The sequence below is a fragment of the Dermacentor variabilis genome, chromosome 4, assembly GCF_050947875.1.
Source record: "Dermacentor variabilis isolate Ectoservices chromosome 4, ASM5094787v1, whole genome shotgun sequence".
NCBI classification, from domain to species: domain Eukaryota; kingdom Metazoa; phylum Arthropoda; class Arachnida; order Ixodida; family Ixodidae; genus Dermacentor; species Dermacentor variabilis.
The window spans coordinates 12,699,460-12,717,500 of record NC_134571.1 but is presented as its reverse complement, the minus strand read 5'-3'; the positions used below and the strand labels follow the sequence as shown (position 1 = coordinate 12,717,500).

At 48.6% G+C, this 18,041-nt stretch overlaps 1 protein-coding gene across 1 annotated transcript in view; it reads right to left on the bottom strand.

Moving 5' to 3' along the window:
* GABA-B-R3 (gamma-aminobutyric acid type B receptor subunit 3) overlaps positions 1 to 18,041 on the bottom strand; it is a 453,175-nt gene that overhangs the window by 120,931 nt on the left and 314,203 nt on the right. The window contains exon 6 of the mRNA XM_075688121.1: positions 17,791 to 17,976. Coding sequence (XP_075544236.1) covers positions 17,791 to 17,976 — 186 coding nt within the window. The remainder of the gene's footprint in view (positions 1 to 17,790; positions 17,977 to 18,041) is intronic.

Here is an 18,041-nt window from a genome sequence, read left to right as displayed (position 1 = left end):
TGTGGACGAGGCCGACACTGTGGAGATGCACGTGGAGAGCGCACTTCTGAACGGTTCCTTCTGTTACACTGGGGATGCGCGCACCAACGGCAGCACCAAATGGGCACCAGGGAGAGAAATGTTAACCATGTGCCACTTACCAGGCTGTTAAACATGCACTCATATATCGCGCTAGACAGGCATGTTAACCATAGCAGCGCCCCGTTGGCTGACCTACACAGGTCGATACTGTACCAAGAGAGATGCGGAAGATGCAGCGAACACGTGCACACGCGTAGACAGCTCCAAGCCGCGTCACAGCTAAGTATAGGCGAAATTGAAATGGCCGAAGGCTGTGCACTTAGAAAGCGCGGCCTTTAACCAGAATTCGTGTTGGAAAAACAGCGCGACGAAGTCAAGACACGGGCTCAAGAAGGAGCCCAGTAATTCCGCACATCTGGTTTAGATCGCCTGTTGCTCGGCTACGTGTCGCTCGAGCATTTTCCTCGTCTTGTTGGTAGCCATCGCACTTCTCAAGTGTCTTTTGTGTGGCAATAGTCTTTTTAACTCCATTATTTCTCTGAAAACTGTTAGTTCACGGCCGACCTCCATGCGTTGCTTGCACTGCATTGTGAAAGTGCTTAGCTCTTCAGTGGGAAACTCGTGCTTTAATCAAAGTTTAGGTTCTTTTTCGTTACTAGCTAGAAAAATAACTTCATTGATTAATTTCTTGGTAGCGCTTACTGTAATATCTTTATTGCTTTACTCATGTTCTTTGTCTATGAATTATCGTAACGGCTAGTGTCATTTTGTTAGAAAGACACATTCTGTGGTATTTTGAATTTTTGCAAAACATGCGCTGTTCAGTACTTATGTTTCCTTAGTTGCACCTACATTGACGTCTAAGCGACCTAAGTAATGATTCTGCTCATTATAGTTATTGACTTTATGATGGTCGACGACCTACTGCACTCTTTCCAATGTCCTGCGAAGGCTGTTCATTTTTTTTCTGTTTAGCTGAAAAATGACAGCCGCATCCTATTTTTTTGAGTTATCACGAGGCCACAGTTTCTTGAGTTTTTCGGAACTGTCTTAATCACGCTTATACACGCAGCGTGTGTGAAGTTTAGAATGAAACAATGTTTATTGTGAACACAATATGCAGTAGAGTCGCTTTGATTTCGAATTTCGCTTTAAAGTTGTTTTATCCGAGGCTCTTTCCCGCATTTCAGAGAGGCTAGTTCTTTTTTCGGGCGACCGACAACCGTATAAGACCTATATGCCCTAGTAACGCTGTTTCACTGCAGATACTTGCTAAATTATTGCCTTTCGAACCTCCAGCATTTTCCGGAATGGAACAAAGCTCGACATGTATCAAGAGTGTGTCGTAGCGGTTACAGCATTAAAGTGGTTTGAATGCGTCTTTACAGTGATATCAACTCTCCAGCCCCATGGCTGCAAAGTATCACTGGGCACATAAAATGATCATGGAACAGAGAAGAGTTATTGAAATAAAGCAAAACTGGGCACTTGGTGAATTTTTTATACGTTATGTCAGCGAAGCGATTTGAGGGTATCAAGAAATTTTGCACTGTGGGTGTACGTTTACAAGATCTACTCCATTGAGCTACACGACTGCTGCGCAGCAGCTGCTAACAGGTGGTGCCAGCGGCCGATATCTTAAATGCCTTGCTATTTGATGCCCGAGCTGGGTGCCTGAGGACAAAAAACATGCCGGAGCAAATATGCGCCACGGGATGAGGCGCGTGTGTGCTGAAAAGAAAAAGCCCGCACACGACTCGGCATATCGTGATGGAATGCCACGATGTTCACCCAGCGAGACCCGTACGGAGTGTTCACCTTCCAGAAGCGTTGGTATTCTTAGAAAATGGAAGGACAAACCGGGCAGCAGTCGAGATAGGTTAGAGGCGATTAGAGCACGATTAGAGTTTTGGTGGAAGAAAAGTAGGGAAAGGATTACTAGAACCGGGTCATTGCAAGTGTAGGCTGTGATACAGTATAGTAATAGTATTAAATACGAAAGTTAAGGTCGATATCAGATAGGCAAAAGGCTAGATAACCATAGCTGTAGCAAAATCTGATTAAATCAAGCAGGCTAGGGGACGATTTATTAACCTCCTCTCCCTTTTCAAAGGAGGTGCCAATAAACATTATAATCGCCATCGTAAAATTTTTGGACGTGGAAGCACCGTCGACTGATTTATTGAAGAAACTAAAGGACAGATAAAAACATGCAAGAAGGAAACCTGCATAGGTTAAATATTTTGCCCTGTTTCTGCCACAATGAATAATTACTAACTCGCTCGGGCTTTAGTCCCGTTCATTCGAACCGGAGTCCTGGCCATCGGTCCACGCGAGCGCTTGCGCAATACGTAAAGGCAACGGACTTGAGCAGCCTCTGCAAGTGCGCTCTTTGAGATCTTGCATTTCCTCTCGCTTTCCTGTCCCCCCTCTCGAAAGATTGGGCAGCCGACTGACCAGAGTCTTTGTTAACTTCCCTGCCTTTCCTGCCCCTATTTATTTCTCTGATCGCGAGTGCATTTGTCAAAACTCGAGGCATATTCCGATGAACATAGCTGCGTTGCCAGATTGGCCCTCATGCTGCAGAAACTAGCGGGTGACGCTTACATTCAGCAGGTCCTCCAATGTATTAGCAAGTCTCGGGAAGCCCGCTGAGACGCAGTTTGAGCTCGTGTTACAAAGGCTTGCTTTGCCTGGCAGTGAAGCAAGCCTTTGGCACGCTAGGCAAAGCGAACTTCTCAAGCACCTGCGGTTGTGAACTGCGCAGGTATATACACGTAACGCAAGCTTGGTTCCAAAGGAGGCGTCAATGAAAAATATTTGGGCCTTTCTGTTGCTTCAGAACGCTGCTTTGCTTTTGGGCCGTTTGTGCTTCTGCTGATGACAGTGTTGAATCTCACATGCTGCGACTATCTGGCTGACGCAGTCTTTAAACGGAGACTTTGCGTGGCCAGCAAGACGTCTCATACGAATGTCATTGTTAGTTTTTGTTCACGCGAGAAGAAGAATGAATTTCTTCGCAAGGGTGGTAAAACTCGTCTACGATGCTCCCAGATAGGCTTTTCTGGGAGTACAAATAATCCTTTTACATCAACGAACACCTCACAGTCGGCAACAGGCGCTTATTCAGCAGAGCTCTCGCACTAAAGAAAAGGGAACAAATAGCAGTTTTTATAGACTGAGAACTGCCAAATTAAAGACCATAAATCAACCGATAGCAGGGTCTTCCGAATAGAATTGGAGGTTGCTTTTTGCGTCTTCGCGTAGGCGTAGCTTATTGCTACAATTCTTCTCCTGTGAGTTGATTGCACACTCGTCTCCGAACACTTTTCGTCATGTTTTTGCTATCACCAGCCGAAGTCAAACCATTGCTTATATCTCCTAATATCTCTATTCCTCATATCAACGCGCGAACTTTGCACAAGAACCACGATACCATTGCAGCATTGACTGACTCACTCAGTCATTCATTTTAATTTATTTGTGTTTCGGAAACATGGCTCGATGATGCGGACAGTTATTCACACGGTCTTTGTTTGCACCAAGCAGAATACCGCCCCCGTACTTCGGGTCGCCATGGTGGTTCACTATATTTGCTTCAAGTCGTATTAAGTATAAGCGTAGGCCTGATCTTTTTCCTAACGTAAATTACTGTGAATCGGTATGGATTTAAAATGACTTACCGCCGAATCCTCATAAGCGTAACAGTTTTATTGCGAAAGCAATACTGCTCGAGGTTTCCGCTCTTGGCCGTCGTCCCGGAGAATCCACCATAGACCTTTAGCGTGACCTATGTGTGACGTCATACCAGCTGTGGAAAAGCGGCCCCCACACGCGGCTCGTCGCAGTCGTCCCAGCGAATCCTCCACGGTATGTCGGATGATGTGTATAAGGTGAAGCTGCAACGATGTGCTGCAGCTAAGAAGCGGCGGCGTGCGGAAGAAACGGATGAAGAGTGGGAACAACGTTTAGCTAAATGGCGTGCATATTATGCAGCCAGGTGAATGCGTTCAACATCTCTTGATCTGGGTGCATCTACAAGTATCATGCATGCTCTCAATGCTGACGCGACTTTGGCGACACCTGATCGTTCGACAGCAAGCCTTATGGATGCTTTAAATGGCGACGAGACTGCATCTACACGTTCGATGAGCAGTATGAAACTCTACAACCTGAACAGAAGACAACGACGTGCTGAAGAAACGCCTGAACAGAGAGAGCAACGCCTTGCCAGGGAAAGAGAGCGAGATGCTGCTAGGAAAGCGAAGCATAACGAGTCGAGGAGAAAGCGCCAAGCGGAAGAATCACCCGAAGCGAAAGTTCAACGATTGAAGAAGCGACGAGAGAAATCTCTTGCCAAGGCTCGTGTGGTTCAACCGGAGGGGGACATTGCACTTCAACGACGTGAAGAGCATGCGAGAAGAGTCAAGGAGTGTGAGCCCGCAACTCGTTAATTTCACAGGCGCTTTACAGACAATCCCTTTGGCTGTGTGTGTTCTGTGTGTGAACGGTTGTGGCATAAGGACAAACTTACACCGGTAAGCGAACTTATGTTCCCTACTTTGAGGAGGCCTTAACCAGAGTGGAATGAGAAAACGTTAGCGAGTGCAGTGGTGTGTGACACGTGTAAAGCCAGTCTCAGAGAAGAAAAGATTCCACTGTACAGTGTGTCTAATGGGTACAAATATCCGCCTATGCCAGAGGCTTTGCCGCAGTTCAATCCTGTAGCCGAACGATTGCTGTCTCCCCGCATACCCTTTGTACAAATCCGCAGGCTCATGAATTGAAAAAATGGTCAGTATGGCATAAAGGGCCCAATAGTTAATGTGCCGGTGAATACTGATGAAATGTTGAAGAAATTGCCAAGAGATGTCGAAGACCAACAGTCAATCTTTGTGAACATTAAGAGGAGACTCTTTGCTAATACCGTTTACTTAGCAGACGAAATTTCATGTGAACAGTTGCTGCCATGGGTACAGGTATTGCAAAACTCTCCATTGTACAAGCATTATGACGTCAAGATTGACACAATCAAGTTTAACAAGATGATCGATGACATTGAATACAATGAGTTTGAGTTGGAGGAATGCGGCGATGTAGGTGTTTGCGATCCCGTGACTGAGGCACTTGCCCTGACGTTGGATCAGCGCACTATGGTCTATGATGAGGACTTTACTTTGACGATTGCTCCCGGTGAAGGCAAGAAGCCGCATAGCATCCTCTATGCCACACACGCGGAGGAGTTGTCATTCCCGCAAATATATCTCGGCCATGCGAGGAACATTAAGCCAGAAGCGAGACCCACAGTCTTCACAGTGGCTGCTTCTGAGATTAGAAGAAGCGATAGGAGAGGAGCTTTACCTATGCACATCTTGTATATGGCAATGAAGGTCATCCGTCACCGTGTGTGCAATAACTTGAACGTCACGTTCCGCAACAAGGGAGAAATTGGAGCATTCACCAGGGGTGGCATTGAAAATCCCGAAAAAGTCATTAATCTAATCGAGACAGACATGGCATTCATGGAAGGTGTACCCAATACCATACGATATTGGCACACGCGAAAGGCAGAACTGTTTGCCATGATGCGGCAGTTGGGAAAACCGACAGCTTTCCTAACACTTTCTGATTCAGAAGTGCATTGGCCTCGGCTACTGCACCTGATACGGCGGTTGAAAGTAACACCGTCCGAACTTAACATCGACGAAGAAGAAATGAATAGCTACTTTGCCGCTACTCTTGTCAACGAGGATCCGGTAGTGTGTGCGATATATTTCGAACACCATGCTACGAGTGATTCTACAAATTTTGTGCAACAAGCGGATCAGCCCGTTTAGGCCGAACAACGTTGTAGAGTACTTCAAAAGAATAGAGTTTCAGCACAGGGGTAGCGCACATGCCCACATTTTGCTTTGGTTGGACGATGCGCCCAACGAAGAGGTCGAAAACCATGGCATGCACGAAACAGTTGCACTGACAGACCGGTTACTGTCACTTAGTCATAATGCCTTGGAAAACCTAGGAGTCAGCGACATGAGCATACGCATACATTCTATAAGGGAAACAGACAGGTTTGCCGCTTCAACTACCCGTTGTGGCCAATGCCGTGCACTAATGTGTTAACTCCGTTAGTTGCACCCGATGAAGAGGAAGATCCAGAAGGAGCCAAGAAGTTTAAGCTGCTGAAGTCAAAGCGGGACGAATTACACTAGGCTTTGAACGCAACGGTGTATGAGACCTACGAGTCGATGTGGGATGCACATGGCATTCAAGATTTTGAGGAATACCAGAGAGTCATACGTGCCGGCCTCACACGTCCTACCATGCTACTGAAGCGAGATTTGGACCAATGCAACATCAATGCCTTCAACCCTTGGATTGCCAGTGTCCTAACTCTAATATGGATATACAGATTATATTAGATGTATATACATGCGCTGCATATGCTGTTCAGTATGTGAACAAGGCAAATCGAGGTGTATCGCCTTTGAGCTGTGCAATCAAGAACGTCATTGCAGAAGATCCCGAAGCAGAGATGACGTATGAACAGGCATTGCGAAAACTTGGTGTGCACATGATAAATGCCATCGAAATGTCAGCTCAAGAAGCGGCGTGGATGTTACTTAACTTCGAAATGAGTCAGACCAGCACAGATGTGATCCTTGCCAACACTGTTTGGCCTGAAGAGAGGACAAAAAGCAGAAAGACCGCCAAGCAAATGGATCAAGAACGATTGCATCAAACTAGCATGGAGAGTCGGCCGAAGTGAACGTACGTGTCGTCGGCGCGCTCCGCAACCACTGAGACTACGCGACCTTCACCGACCGCCCTTGACCGCCCTTGCCCGGGCCGCTTTCGCCAGGAGTCATATGGGAAGCGGCTTTCTCGCCGTTTCCCACCGACCGCCTTTTCTTCCCGGGACTTTTTTGCCGCTCCCCGCGCCTCTACAGCTCTGAAGCAGTTCCGACGCGGCTGCCCCTGCCGGGGCCATAGCTGCCTTGGCGTGTTTTCTACACCATGAACCAAGAGCGCCAAGCGACCAGCTCTCCCGAGGCCCATGTTCTAAACGGGCGTGCAAAGGGCCTTCGGCCAATTCACCGCTCTGTTTCGATGGAGCATTTATCTACCGCAACGTCATTTTCCAACGAGCAGAAGACGCAATCGGCGACGGAGAACGCCGGCGCGCGTTCCTCGACAACAACGAAGACGCCCGAGGTGGATACCGCGGGAGAGGCCGTCGATCCCATCGTCGCCAATTTTCCCTCCCAACTGCGAGAGGTGGATACTCCGACCGGGGAAAGGATGGAGGAGGATGCTACCCCGAACATTTACGACAACAAAACTGACGACGACACAGGTGGCTGTTGGAAGACAGTGATACATAAGCGACGCATCCGTCAAATGCGCGCTAAAACGCAACCGTCCGAGAACATCTTGGGCATTCCGGACGCCTCCCAGCCTACCATACGCAAGCGCAGTCGGAATCAGAACCTGCCTCAACTTCCCTTGTACGATGAAAAGATAATTCAGCAGCCTCTCCGAGGACTTTGTCTCGATAAGTGGACGCGCCCAGAACTGGCCAGTGCTCTATGGAGTGCAGCCGGCTTGACCACCGAGGATCGTCAGGACATCATATTCCGACTGCGACCTCAGCAGAACTTGGCAATCATCAGCACACCGCAGTCACACGTAGCCGACGCATTGCACAAGGTGAGGGAGCTGAACCTTGGTCAGCGGTTCTATCCCATCACGACATATTTTGCGGCCCCAGACAACTCATGCAAGGGAATTGTTCCTGGCCTTTTGCCCGGTACACCGTCTTCCAAGCTAGTGGACGAGCTTTTGGCTCCTGGAACTCAAATACTTCAAGCACGAATGATGGGTCAAACCAACGTTGCGTTGGTAACATTTGAAGGACTTAAAGTGCCTCGCTACGTGCGTTTCCGTGGTGCAGAACTCCGCTGCTACCCTCATCGACCCGCCAACTGGTTTGCAAGATATGTCACAAGCTCGGCCATTGGGCTGATTACTGTCCTACGCCGCACGTGGTCATTTGCGCGACGTGCGGGACTGACAACCCCAACCCGTCACATCCGTGCACCCCACACTGCAGATCCTGTGACGGGACCCACCCTATAGCGGATCCAAACTGCTCGCGGCTTGCTAGGCAGACACTGAACAAAGCTTGGGTGCGGAAAGCTCTCGAGAAAGAGCAGCGTGAACTCCAACCCTCCAGCGACCCGACCCCTACCACAGATACGGCGGTGACCCGAACGCCGCGCGCCAAACCAAGGAGACCAGAAAAGTCCGGTCGGAGACCCGTTCGAGATCCCGTCGCAAGTTCAAGTCTCGGTCCCGATCCCGCGAGGCATCGGTGCGCCTCCCAGAGAAGCGCCCTCCTTCCCCATCTTCCCAACAACCCTACAAGAAGGCCCTGCAGACCAACGCCCCAGCCAAGGTGGCCCTGATCCCTTCAGGGGTGCCACGGACCCCGGAGAAGAAAACAGCAATGGAGGCGCCTCGGGAGGTAGGTCGGGCGGAGGGTCCCCCACAGCTCGCTCCGCCCCGTAAATCTCTCCCTACCCCTTCCCCTATTACCAATTCGTTACCAAATCCCGATCCTCTAATAGAAATAGCCCGCCTACGTCGTGACATGGAGGCGCGCTGTGAGCGCCTGCAAAAACAAATGGACGCGCTGGTGGCAGACATGAGCACTAGTATGCAGGCGGCTCTGGACAGGATAGAACGCCAAATGGAGGCCCTTCAAATAGGGATTACAGAGCAAGTGACATCATGTATAGAGTGCACCTTCGCACGCATGCAAGTTCCTGAGCTTAGCGGTAACAACGAAAGCGCGCTTTCCGACCAAGTCTCTCGGCCGCAACCTTCAAATGTGGGCACCCGGCGCCCGCATCCCTATGCACGACCGCCTGCTTCCTCTCGCGATGATGATGGCGCCGCGTAACGCGGAGCAACTAGTGGTGTGGCAGTGGAATTGTAGGGGATTCCGCCGAAAACGAGGTTCCCTACAGCAGTATATTGCCACATCCTTGAACCCTTCCGATGTCATCCTCTTACAGGAAGTCAATTGCACCCCTTCTTTATCCGGCTACAGCACGCTCTCGGGTATCTCTCCTCTTGTGGGAGCCTTAGTTTCGAAACATGTTACATGTGGCATGCATACTACTAACATTGACATTCCTCACCAAATATTAGAAATAATTACGCAAGGTAAACGCAGCGAGAGTCTGTTTATATTCAATGCATACAGTTCCCCCCATTCGCGAACGCACTGTCTTCAGCTCCTACTAACAGAATTTGGTAGGTTTGGACGGGTTTGTGTGGTGGCTGGCAACTTTAACGCTCCGCATACTGCATGGGGTTACGTTAAATCGCAGGCTAAAGGGACCCGCTTATGGAATGCCATCTGTAACATGAGATACGCACTGCTTACCGACCCAGAGCACCCCGCTCGGATGGGCAACAGCGTATCTCGTGACACCTGCCCTGACCTTACCTTCGTGCGCAATACTGGCCCAGTCGTTGCGCACGGGCCTTTAGAGGAGCACCTTGGTAGTGACCACTACATCGTGGCGACCACCTTGTCATTACGGAGTGCGCGCAGTCCCGAGCGAAATGTACGTATAACGGATTGGGCGAAATTCAGGGAACGTCGTCAGGACCCACCTGAGAGCCAAGGGTACGAACGCTGGCTTGACTCTCTCGCACAAGATCTAGAGGCCACCACGAGCACACTGCGCACCACAACCGAGACACCAGACATAGACCCGCATTTACTTCACCTTTGGAACGCCCGCAGAGGGTTGACACCGACGATGGAAACGACAACGCCTCAACCGGAAACTTAAGAAACGTATAGATCAAATTACATGGGAATCTCAGGAGTATGCAGAGATCCTTACGAGGAATAACTGGCGAAGATTTTGCGATCGCCTCTCAGGCACATTGAGCACAGCAAAAACGTGGTCGATTCTTCGCTCACTCACAGATTCCACCACAACAAAGGGAAAAACATTTCAACACCTGTACATCCTAATGCACGAGTACAGGGACGATGTCTCGACACTCCTCAGGGAGCTAGAGAAGCATTTCATACCCATAGGCCTGCCGCCGCAGTACCCTGACTCTCCTTATGTAGGCGAGGCGAACGAATTGCTCGATGCAGACATCACATCTGACGAGGTGCGGGTGGTCCTACAAGACCTACGCCGCAACACGGCACCGGGAGCCGACCACATCCGATTCGCCACCCTTCGTAACCTCAGTCACGCGGATATTAACCACCTCACCCATATCTTCAATGATTGTTGACGCAAGGGCATGCTTCCCCAAGCATGGCGACACGCCGACATCACACTGATCCCCAAACCGGGCAAGCCTGTTAAGGTTGAAAACTTACGACCCATCTCCCTAACATCCTCCATTGGTAAGCTCATGGAGCATGCACTCTTGCGGCGTCTGCAGCCCTTCCTCCAAGAAAACTAATTCTTTTCTAACTCTCAATTCGGATATCGGGCTCATCTGTCTGCCAAAGTGTGCTTTTACAATTGCGGGAGGTAGTCATAGGACCTCCGTCGTCCGCCCAAACGAGAGCCCTCATCGCCTTACACCTAAAAGGGGCATTCGATAATGTTGAACATGACCTCATCCTTCGCAATGTTGCACATTCACACTGTGGAATTCGCATGTACAACTATATCCGCGCATTTCTTCGTCATCACACAGCCACCGTAGGAATGGGACCGCATCGATCCGGTACGATTCGCCTTGTAGGACGTGGGACACCCCAGGTCTCAGTTCTCTCCCCTACTCTATTCAATATCGCGCTCGCAGGGCTCCCCCGGCTACTCGACCAGATCCCTGATGTCGCCAACGCTATTTATGCGGACGACATTACTATCTAGTCGACACGGGGTTCCGACGGAGCCATCCAGGACCGACCGCAGAAAGCAGTCGATACAGTTTTCGAGTACGCGAGAAATTGCGGCTTAAGATGTGCTCCGGAAAAGTCGGAGCTCATAATCATTCGCCCCCGGAGCCGTTCCTCTACTCCCCCTATCACTGTGCACGTGGATGGCACACCGATACCACAGGTTAATCGTGCTCGTATCCTCGGCCTACACGTCCAAGCGAATGGCAGGTCAAACTACACTGTTTCCCTTATATCCAGTCAGATTAAGCAACTTCTGGCCATGATCCGGAGGGTCTCCAACAGGCGCTCGGGCCTTCGAGAAAAGGACCCGCTGCGCTTGGTGGAGGCATGCGTGATCAGCCGCCTTACATACCATCTCCCATTGCAGCGGTTGACCCAAGCACAATAACTTCGCATAGACGCAATGATTCGCAAAGCGACGAAGCTGGCCCATGGCCTCCAGAACTATACTTCCACACGCCGTCTCCTTAACGTAGGGACACATAACACACTAGGCGAGCTGCTGGAGGCACATTGGGTCAGCCATCGCCAGCGCCTCCTACTCACTCCTACTGGCCGCCATCTTCTCACACGGCTAGGATACTCTGTCCCACCCCTTGAGTCTGAAACCCGTCCAACGATCTTGTCGTCGGCGATACGCCAAGCACTAAGTATTCATCCATTGCCACGTAATATGCACCCCGAGCATGACAAGGGGCGGCGCAAAGCCCGTGTACGATACATTGGCCGCATGCTTGCAAACATCCCGGAAACACATACTTTATACAGACACATCACGCACTCAAGAGGGCTATACCTCGGTAGTTTTGGATGGCACCGAATCCCTGAGAGACTCTGCTGCAATGCGCGGAACAAATGCCGCTTACGGAGAAATTCTCGGTGTTGCTCTTGCAATTCGATACGCCATCCGTGTTCCTGAGGAAGTGTATATATTGACAGACTCGCAACAGGCATGCAGGGCGTTCCTATCAGGACATGGCATCCCGAGAGCGGCGCGCCAAATTCTCAAACAGATCCCGCAAAATACACCAACCATACCTCCCCGCGTCCACTTACCCTGGTCCACGGCCCTGGTCGTACCTCGCTGCCAGGTAACGAACGCGCACATGCGGTTGCCCGAGAAATTTCCCTCCGGGCGACTCGGCGTGGTGAGGCGACTACTTCAGAGTGGGGGGATCCCTTGCTCTGTTACAAAGACATACTCCGTCATTACACACGCATTCGTCGCACTCACGCCGCACCACCACCGTCCATCTCGCGGGAGGAAGCAGTGGCATTACGCCATTTACAAACCGCAACTTTTCCTAATCTTGTCTCTCTCAATAAATTCTACCCACACTGTTATGCAAATCGTTGCCCTGGCTGTGGCAGCTCGCCCACAATCTTCCACGTCACGACTGAGTGCACTGCAAACCTCTTTCCTCCCTTGCCAACCCTCCTTTACGCCCTACGCAACAAAGAGCTGTGGGACGATGCCCTCTGCGACGGACCTCCCGAGGTCCTCTGAGTTGTGATGCAACGGGCTCGAAACATCGCCGGAATCCTCTTAGGGACCCTGGACTGAGGGTTCCTCCCACAGTGCTCTCGCCATTCAAATATTATTAATAAAGTTGTTTTACTCTCTCTAACACGGACATATGGCATAAGAGTGCAGTGGAAAAGTACGAGGAACGATCGCCTGACTTGGGAGAAATCACGTTCGCCGAATTTCTAACTCAATACAACGCGAGGGGTACAAAGCGCAAAAAGACTGCAATTCTTCGGTGCCGGGACTATGAGATAAACGATGTTGTGAACTACAAGCGAGAACATGTTATGCTCTTCTTACCATTTCGAAGGGAAAATGACTTTCTCGATGGAAATGCATTTGAACAGATCTTTGACGATAACAAAGACAGAAGTATGGCGGTCAAGGCCAAGTACAACAGTGAAGTTACAACGGCTCAACTGCTAGAGTATATCAGTGACATTAACAAAGTGCAAGATATGCCAGCTCAACCAGACGATTTGCCACAAGCTGAACAAGCGGAAGGAGAGGGGCGTCCAGCTAGGGTGTTAACCATGGTTGAAGGAAATGATGACACCGATATTGTACCAGAGGGCACAATAACAAGCGTCGTGGTGTCTGCGTCATATCCAGCTGTCAGGAAAAGAGAGGATTGTATGCCTTTAGAAGAATTTTATGCTAGACTAAAGCTAGCCAAACATCGTCAGAGGATGCTGATAGAGGAAGTGATTTATCGTGTCACGAATGCGGACGTGAAGCCTCTCCAGATCTTCTTCACGGGACCAGCCGGTTGTGGCAAAACTTTCACTCTGTGGTTGTCATGGATGTCTACAATCGTTACCGCAAAAGTCGGAAGATTGGTTACGGCGGCAGTGTAGTGTCAGGAGTAAATGCTTACGTAGCCTGTGCTACCACTGGCAAGGCTGCCGTGGCTTTGTATGCTGTGGCTTAACCGTGCACTCGGCCTTCAAGCTTGTCATGACTTCTGGCCGTGAAGAAAAGGGTCTCTCTGCATCTAACCTCAACACATTTCGAATCCTGTTCAACGGTGTGCGATGCATCATCATTAACGAGATTAGCATGCTGTCGTCGGAAGTTCTTCGGCGAGTGGATAGGCGACTTCGAGAGATTCGTCCTGACAGAATGTTGGAGCCCTTTGGTGGCTTTCATATCATCTTATGTGGAGACATGAGGCAATTGCCACCGGTTAGGGAATCTGAGGTGTACAAGCGGCCAAAGTCTGCCGGGGCTGTGTATAACACTGGTGTATTACCGTGGCATCATCTGGAATACTTTCCTTTGACTCAGGTTGTCCGCCAAAGTGACGCCGTTTTCTCGACTCGCTTGACCAAGATTGGGGATGGTGAAGTAATGGAAGACTTTGAAGTGGAACTGTCGGAGTCGCGATTTATACAACCAGATGATGACGCGGCGCAGCGTGCAGACGCAGTTCGTCTGTACTACAGTAACAAACAAGTTGATGCTTACAATGACAGAGTAGCTCAGGCCACTCGAAACAAGGAAGAGCACTTCGTTAAAGACATTGTATTGGGCCACAGATCTCAAGAGGAAAAGGCCTCGGCTTTAAGAACTGTGCAAATGTATACTAGAGAAAGGACTTGCAATTTGCCTAACATGGTTGTCTTATGCCTAGACAAACCGTATATGCTTCTGCGGAATATAGACCTTGCTGATGGATTGGTCAACGGCATGGTGGGCACATTGAAGCACGTTGAGTATGACGTCCACGAAGAACCATGTAGAGCCTGATTGCATTGTCCGGAAGGAGTTGGAGTTGTGGCTAAGGCGAAACTTGCACAGCGGGGGTGTGGTAGACACATAAATTAATACCCATAGATTTAGTTTGTATGCAATTCCAACTCAGGGAGAAGGTAGTTAAGCATATGTCGGTCAGGCGAACCCAGTTTCCTTTGGTACCGGCCAGTGCCATGACAATCCATAAGTCACAGGGTGGCACCTTTGATGCTGTTGTGTATGAGTATGGGTCTAATCATCCACAGAAACTTGTCTATGTAGCTTTGAGCAGAGCTACGAGTTTGGACGGGCTGTAACTTACTAATGAGAGTGGGTGTCGCCAATTTGCACACAAAGGACCTAACCCAGAGAGAACGCTTCGAACAGAGTTTGAACGCTTGGAAAGGCACATTTTGGACACTGCTTACAGCCGATGTGAAAACCTTGTGTGTAACAGTGAGATAACTGTTGTCACTCTGAATGTCAGATCTATGTTAGCTCATATACAGGAGATTTGTATGCATACGATGCTTATGTCCGCTCATGTCTTCGTCTTTACTGAGACTGGCTGTTCCGAATCAACCAGTCCTCCTGTACCGGGCTTTAACTTTGTTGGTGCAGCTAGGCGAAGCGGCCAAACTAGAAATGCCGGTGTGGCCATATGTGTACGGCAACCACTTCAAGCTACTGTTGTGACACCTGCTGTACCGACAGAACAAGGCGAAACATTGTGTGCAGCTCAACGCTTTAAACTTGGTTGTCACTGGTGTTTATATCTCGCCCCAAGCAGGAGACGAAGCTGCAAGCAACACTCTTGCATATGGCCTGCCTAAAAGAAATGATATACGAATGCTTGTATCTACGGCGGACTTTAACAATGACCCTAGGAGAGACCCTCAGTTCATCGAGAACCTCGCCGTGAACTACTGCCTAGAGATGTGTCCGTTACAACCAAAGTCTACCACTCATTGGGGAAACAATTTGGATTTGGTCATGTATAGGAATTCTGATGATTATGTAATAGGCGATGTACAGACCAAAAGCCATTTCTTCACAGACCACCAAAGTGTATTCATTGGATTTAATAAAGTCGAAACGGAATGAAGCATGCGATGCTTCCATAGTCAATCATTTGCATACCACGGTAGGAAAACCATGCAAAACAATAAGCTATACTAAACGAATCGCCAAGGACGGCTTCAGTGGAACCAGGGCGTAGCCAGGCAGTCTTGCTTTCGCAATCCACTAGGCTTAACCAAGCTAAGCCTCTGCCAATTTTTTTTATTCTCGGTTGTGTCTACGGCTCCCCATCTTCATCTGTCCCTGATTTACTGAGTGAATGCTCGTGGTTTTGCAAAACACTTCTTTTGAAAATTAGCATGTCTTTATTATAGGTGATATTACCATTAATTTACTGGACGCCGATAATGGAAGTGTAACAGCTTATACAGACTATCTTGCTGGTTTCTGACTTCAATCATTATTTATCTCTCCTACTGGGTGTTCTACTCATGGTAACAACACGCTTCTTGACCGTACTTTAACATCGCGCCAACTCCAAACTCTGGTGTCAGATACGCAGATCACAGACCATTTCCCAATATTTGTCACGTTTGAGGCCAAAATATCTCAGTCCAACCTTTGCTGCTTTTCATCTAATCTTGACGGAGATAGCACTATAGCAGATACTGATTGGTCTGTAATTAACTCCTTGTATGATCCTGTACAAGCTCTTGGAAATTTTTGTTCCCTTTTTCTAGAAGTCGTTCGTGCTAACACTGCTACTGTCAGATGCAGAAGACATGTTAAGTTTCCCAGTAATCCTTGGGTAACTAAAGGTTTGCTAACTAGTATGAGAGAAAAAGAGTCTATACAACAGGAGTAAAAGGAAACCTTTTAATGTACACTTCGCTGCGCGTTATAAAAGTTATTGTAACTATCTGAATAACTTCCGAAAGAAGTCTAAACGACAGTATTACGCAGATGCATTTGCAAAAGAGAAGAACAATCCCGAAAAAGCAATGACAACTTCTTAGGAGGAAGCTCGGGCCCAACTCCGACGCGGCCTATTCAGAGACATGTAAAGCGCAGAAACGCTTTTCTGAGATAACCCCTGGACTAATTTTAATGAAATTTATTGCAAATGAGAGAGAAAGGTAAATTATAATGCCTATTGGAAGCGGAATTTCTACTTAGGGCCTGAATTTTGTTAAAAGAATTTTCAAAAATTGGAAAGTTCGAAAGAAATAGAAGTACGCATTTTACAAATTAATAGCTCTGCACCAAGAACAGATATTGCGGTTCTCTAAACGGCATCCATTAGATCACTCAAAGCGGACAAATTCGATACGTCAATTTATAGCTTGCGTGAACTCGTAACGTTGTGTACAAGGGCTCTACAAAAGCCCTATTTCCATATTAATAAATTTTTTGAATTTATGTGTAACATATCAATTTTGTCCGCTTTAGATGTCCTATTATGTGTAATTCACAGAATTGTGATATAATTTTTCATTGTTGATTTAGAGAGTTGTAAACATGATAGTTTAGTTTTCATAATTTTTTATTTTTTCCAATCTGTAATAAAACATTTACGAGTTAACTAAAAAATTCGAAACCAACAGTCCCTAGATTTCAATTTTTTCTTTTAAATGCAACAAACCTCGTCAAATTTGATGCAGTGGTTGCCGAGAAAGACTAATTCTCCTTTTACATGTATTTAAATAAGAGCAGAGGAAGCTTTACTTCGAGTGCTCCTATCTAAATACATGTAAAATGAGAATTCATGGTAAATTGCGCATTTTGCCGTTTCGTGGGACTAACGTCTGCCTCTTAAAGTAACTCAGTTCAAGGATTAGAATTGTGCTATCTGCTAAAGATGATTTTCAGAAATTCTGCATACTCTGTATACCTCTAGTAAGCATCGTGGATCGCCCGCCGTCATCATTTGGGACTGAAGTCAGAAGTTTGGCGATGTGAAAGTGAATGCTAGAGGCATCGTGTCTCGTATATCATCCTTACGTCGGTGCGTTTTCCCAAATCGTCCTTCAACCTAATCTATCAAGTGCAATTACACTATATGACTACGAATTCATGAACTCCTCAACGTCCGGCTAACCGAGCAGTGGTGGTATGTACCTACGTAGACCACTATTATGCTCTATCAACACTACGACGTGCGGCGACCACAACAAAGTGTTAATTTATAATCTGCACGGAAGTTACCATTCAACGTGAGGCGACTACAGTAAATAATTATTTTATATCTGCACGGACTTGACGTATGTTCCTCATGCTGTGCAGCCCCATGCTAAGGAGGAATGCCTCGAGGTCAGAACCAACCTCTACAGACCTCAGTGACCGAGAAGTATTCGCAATAAGCTATTAGTGTAGGGCGGCGCTTTAAAGAATCTTCAACTTTTGAAAGATCTGGCACAGAAACTGGAAGCAGCGTACGAGTTGCTATAGACCGCTTGGATTCTTTGTAAGAAACGAGCTGCGTCTAACTGGCCCCGATTTCGCGCCGGAGCTCCGCGCACCGGCGTGTACGCACCAGGCCGGAGACGCTTGCGCGGCTGGGCAGGCGCCCCGTGTACGCGGCCACCGTGATGACGTTGTCGGCAGCGGCGCGAAGCTGCGCGGCCGAGCAGTCCGTGCCCGACGGGTCGAGCCACCATTCGCCGAGACCCCCCTGCACGATCCACTGGAAGTCGGAGCCGTACATGCCCTGCTTGTACACCTGCGGTGGAGGGGAGACACGATTGACTCGTTGACATGGGCGCGCGCAAGCACGCGCGCACGGAC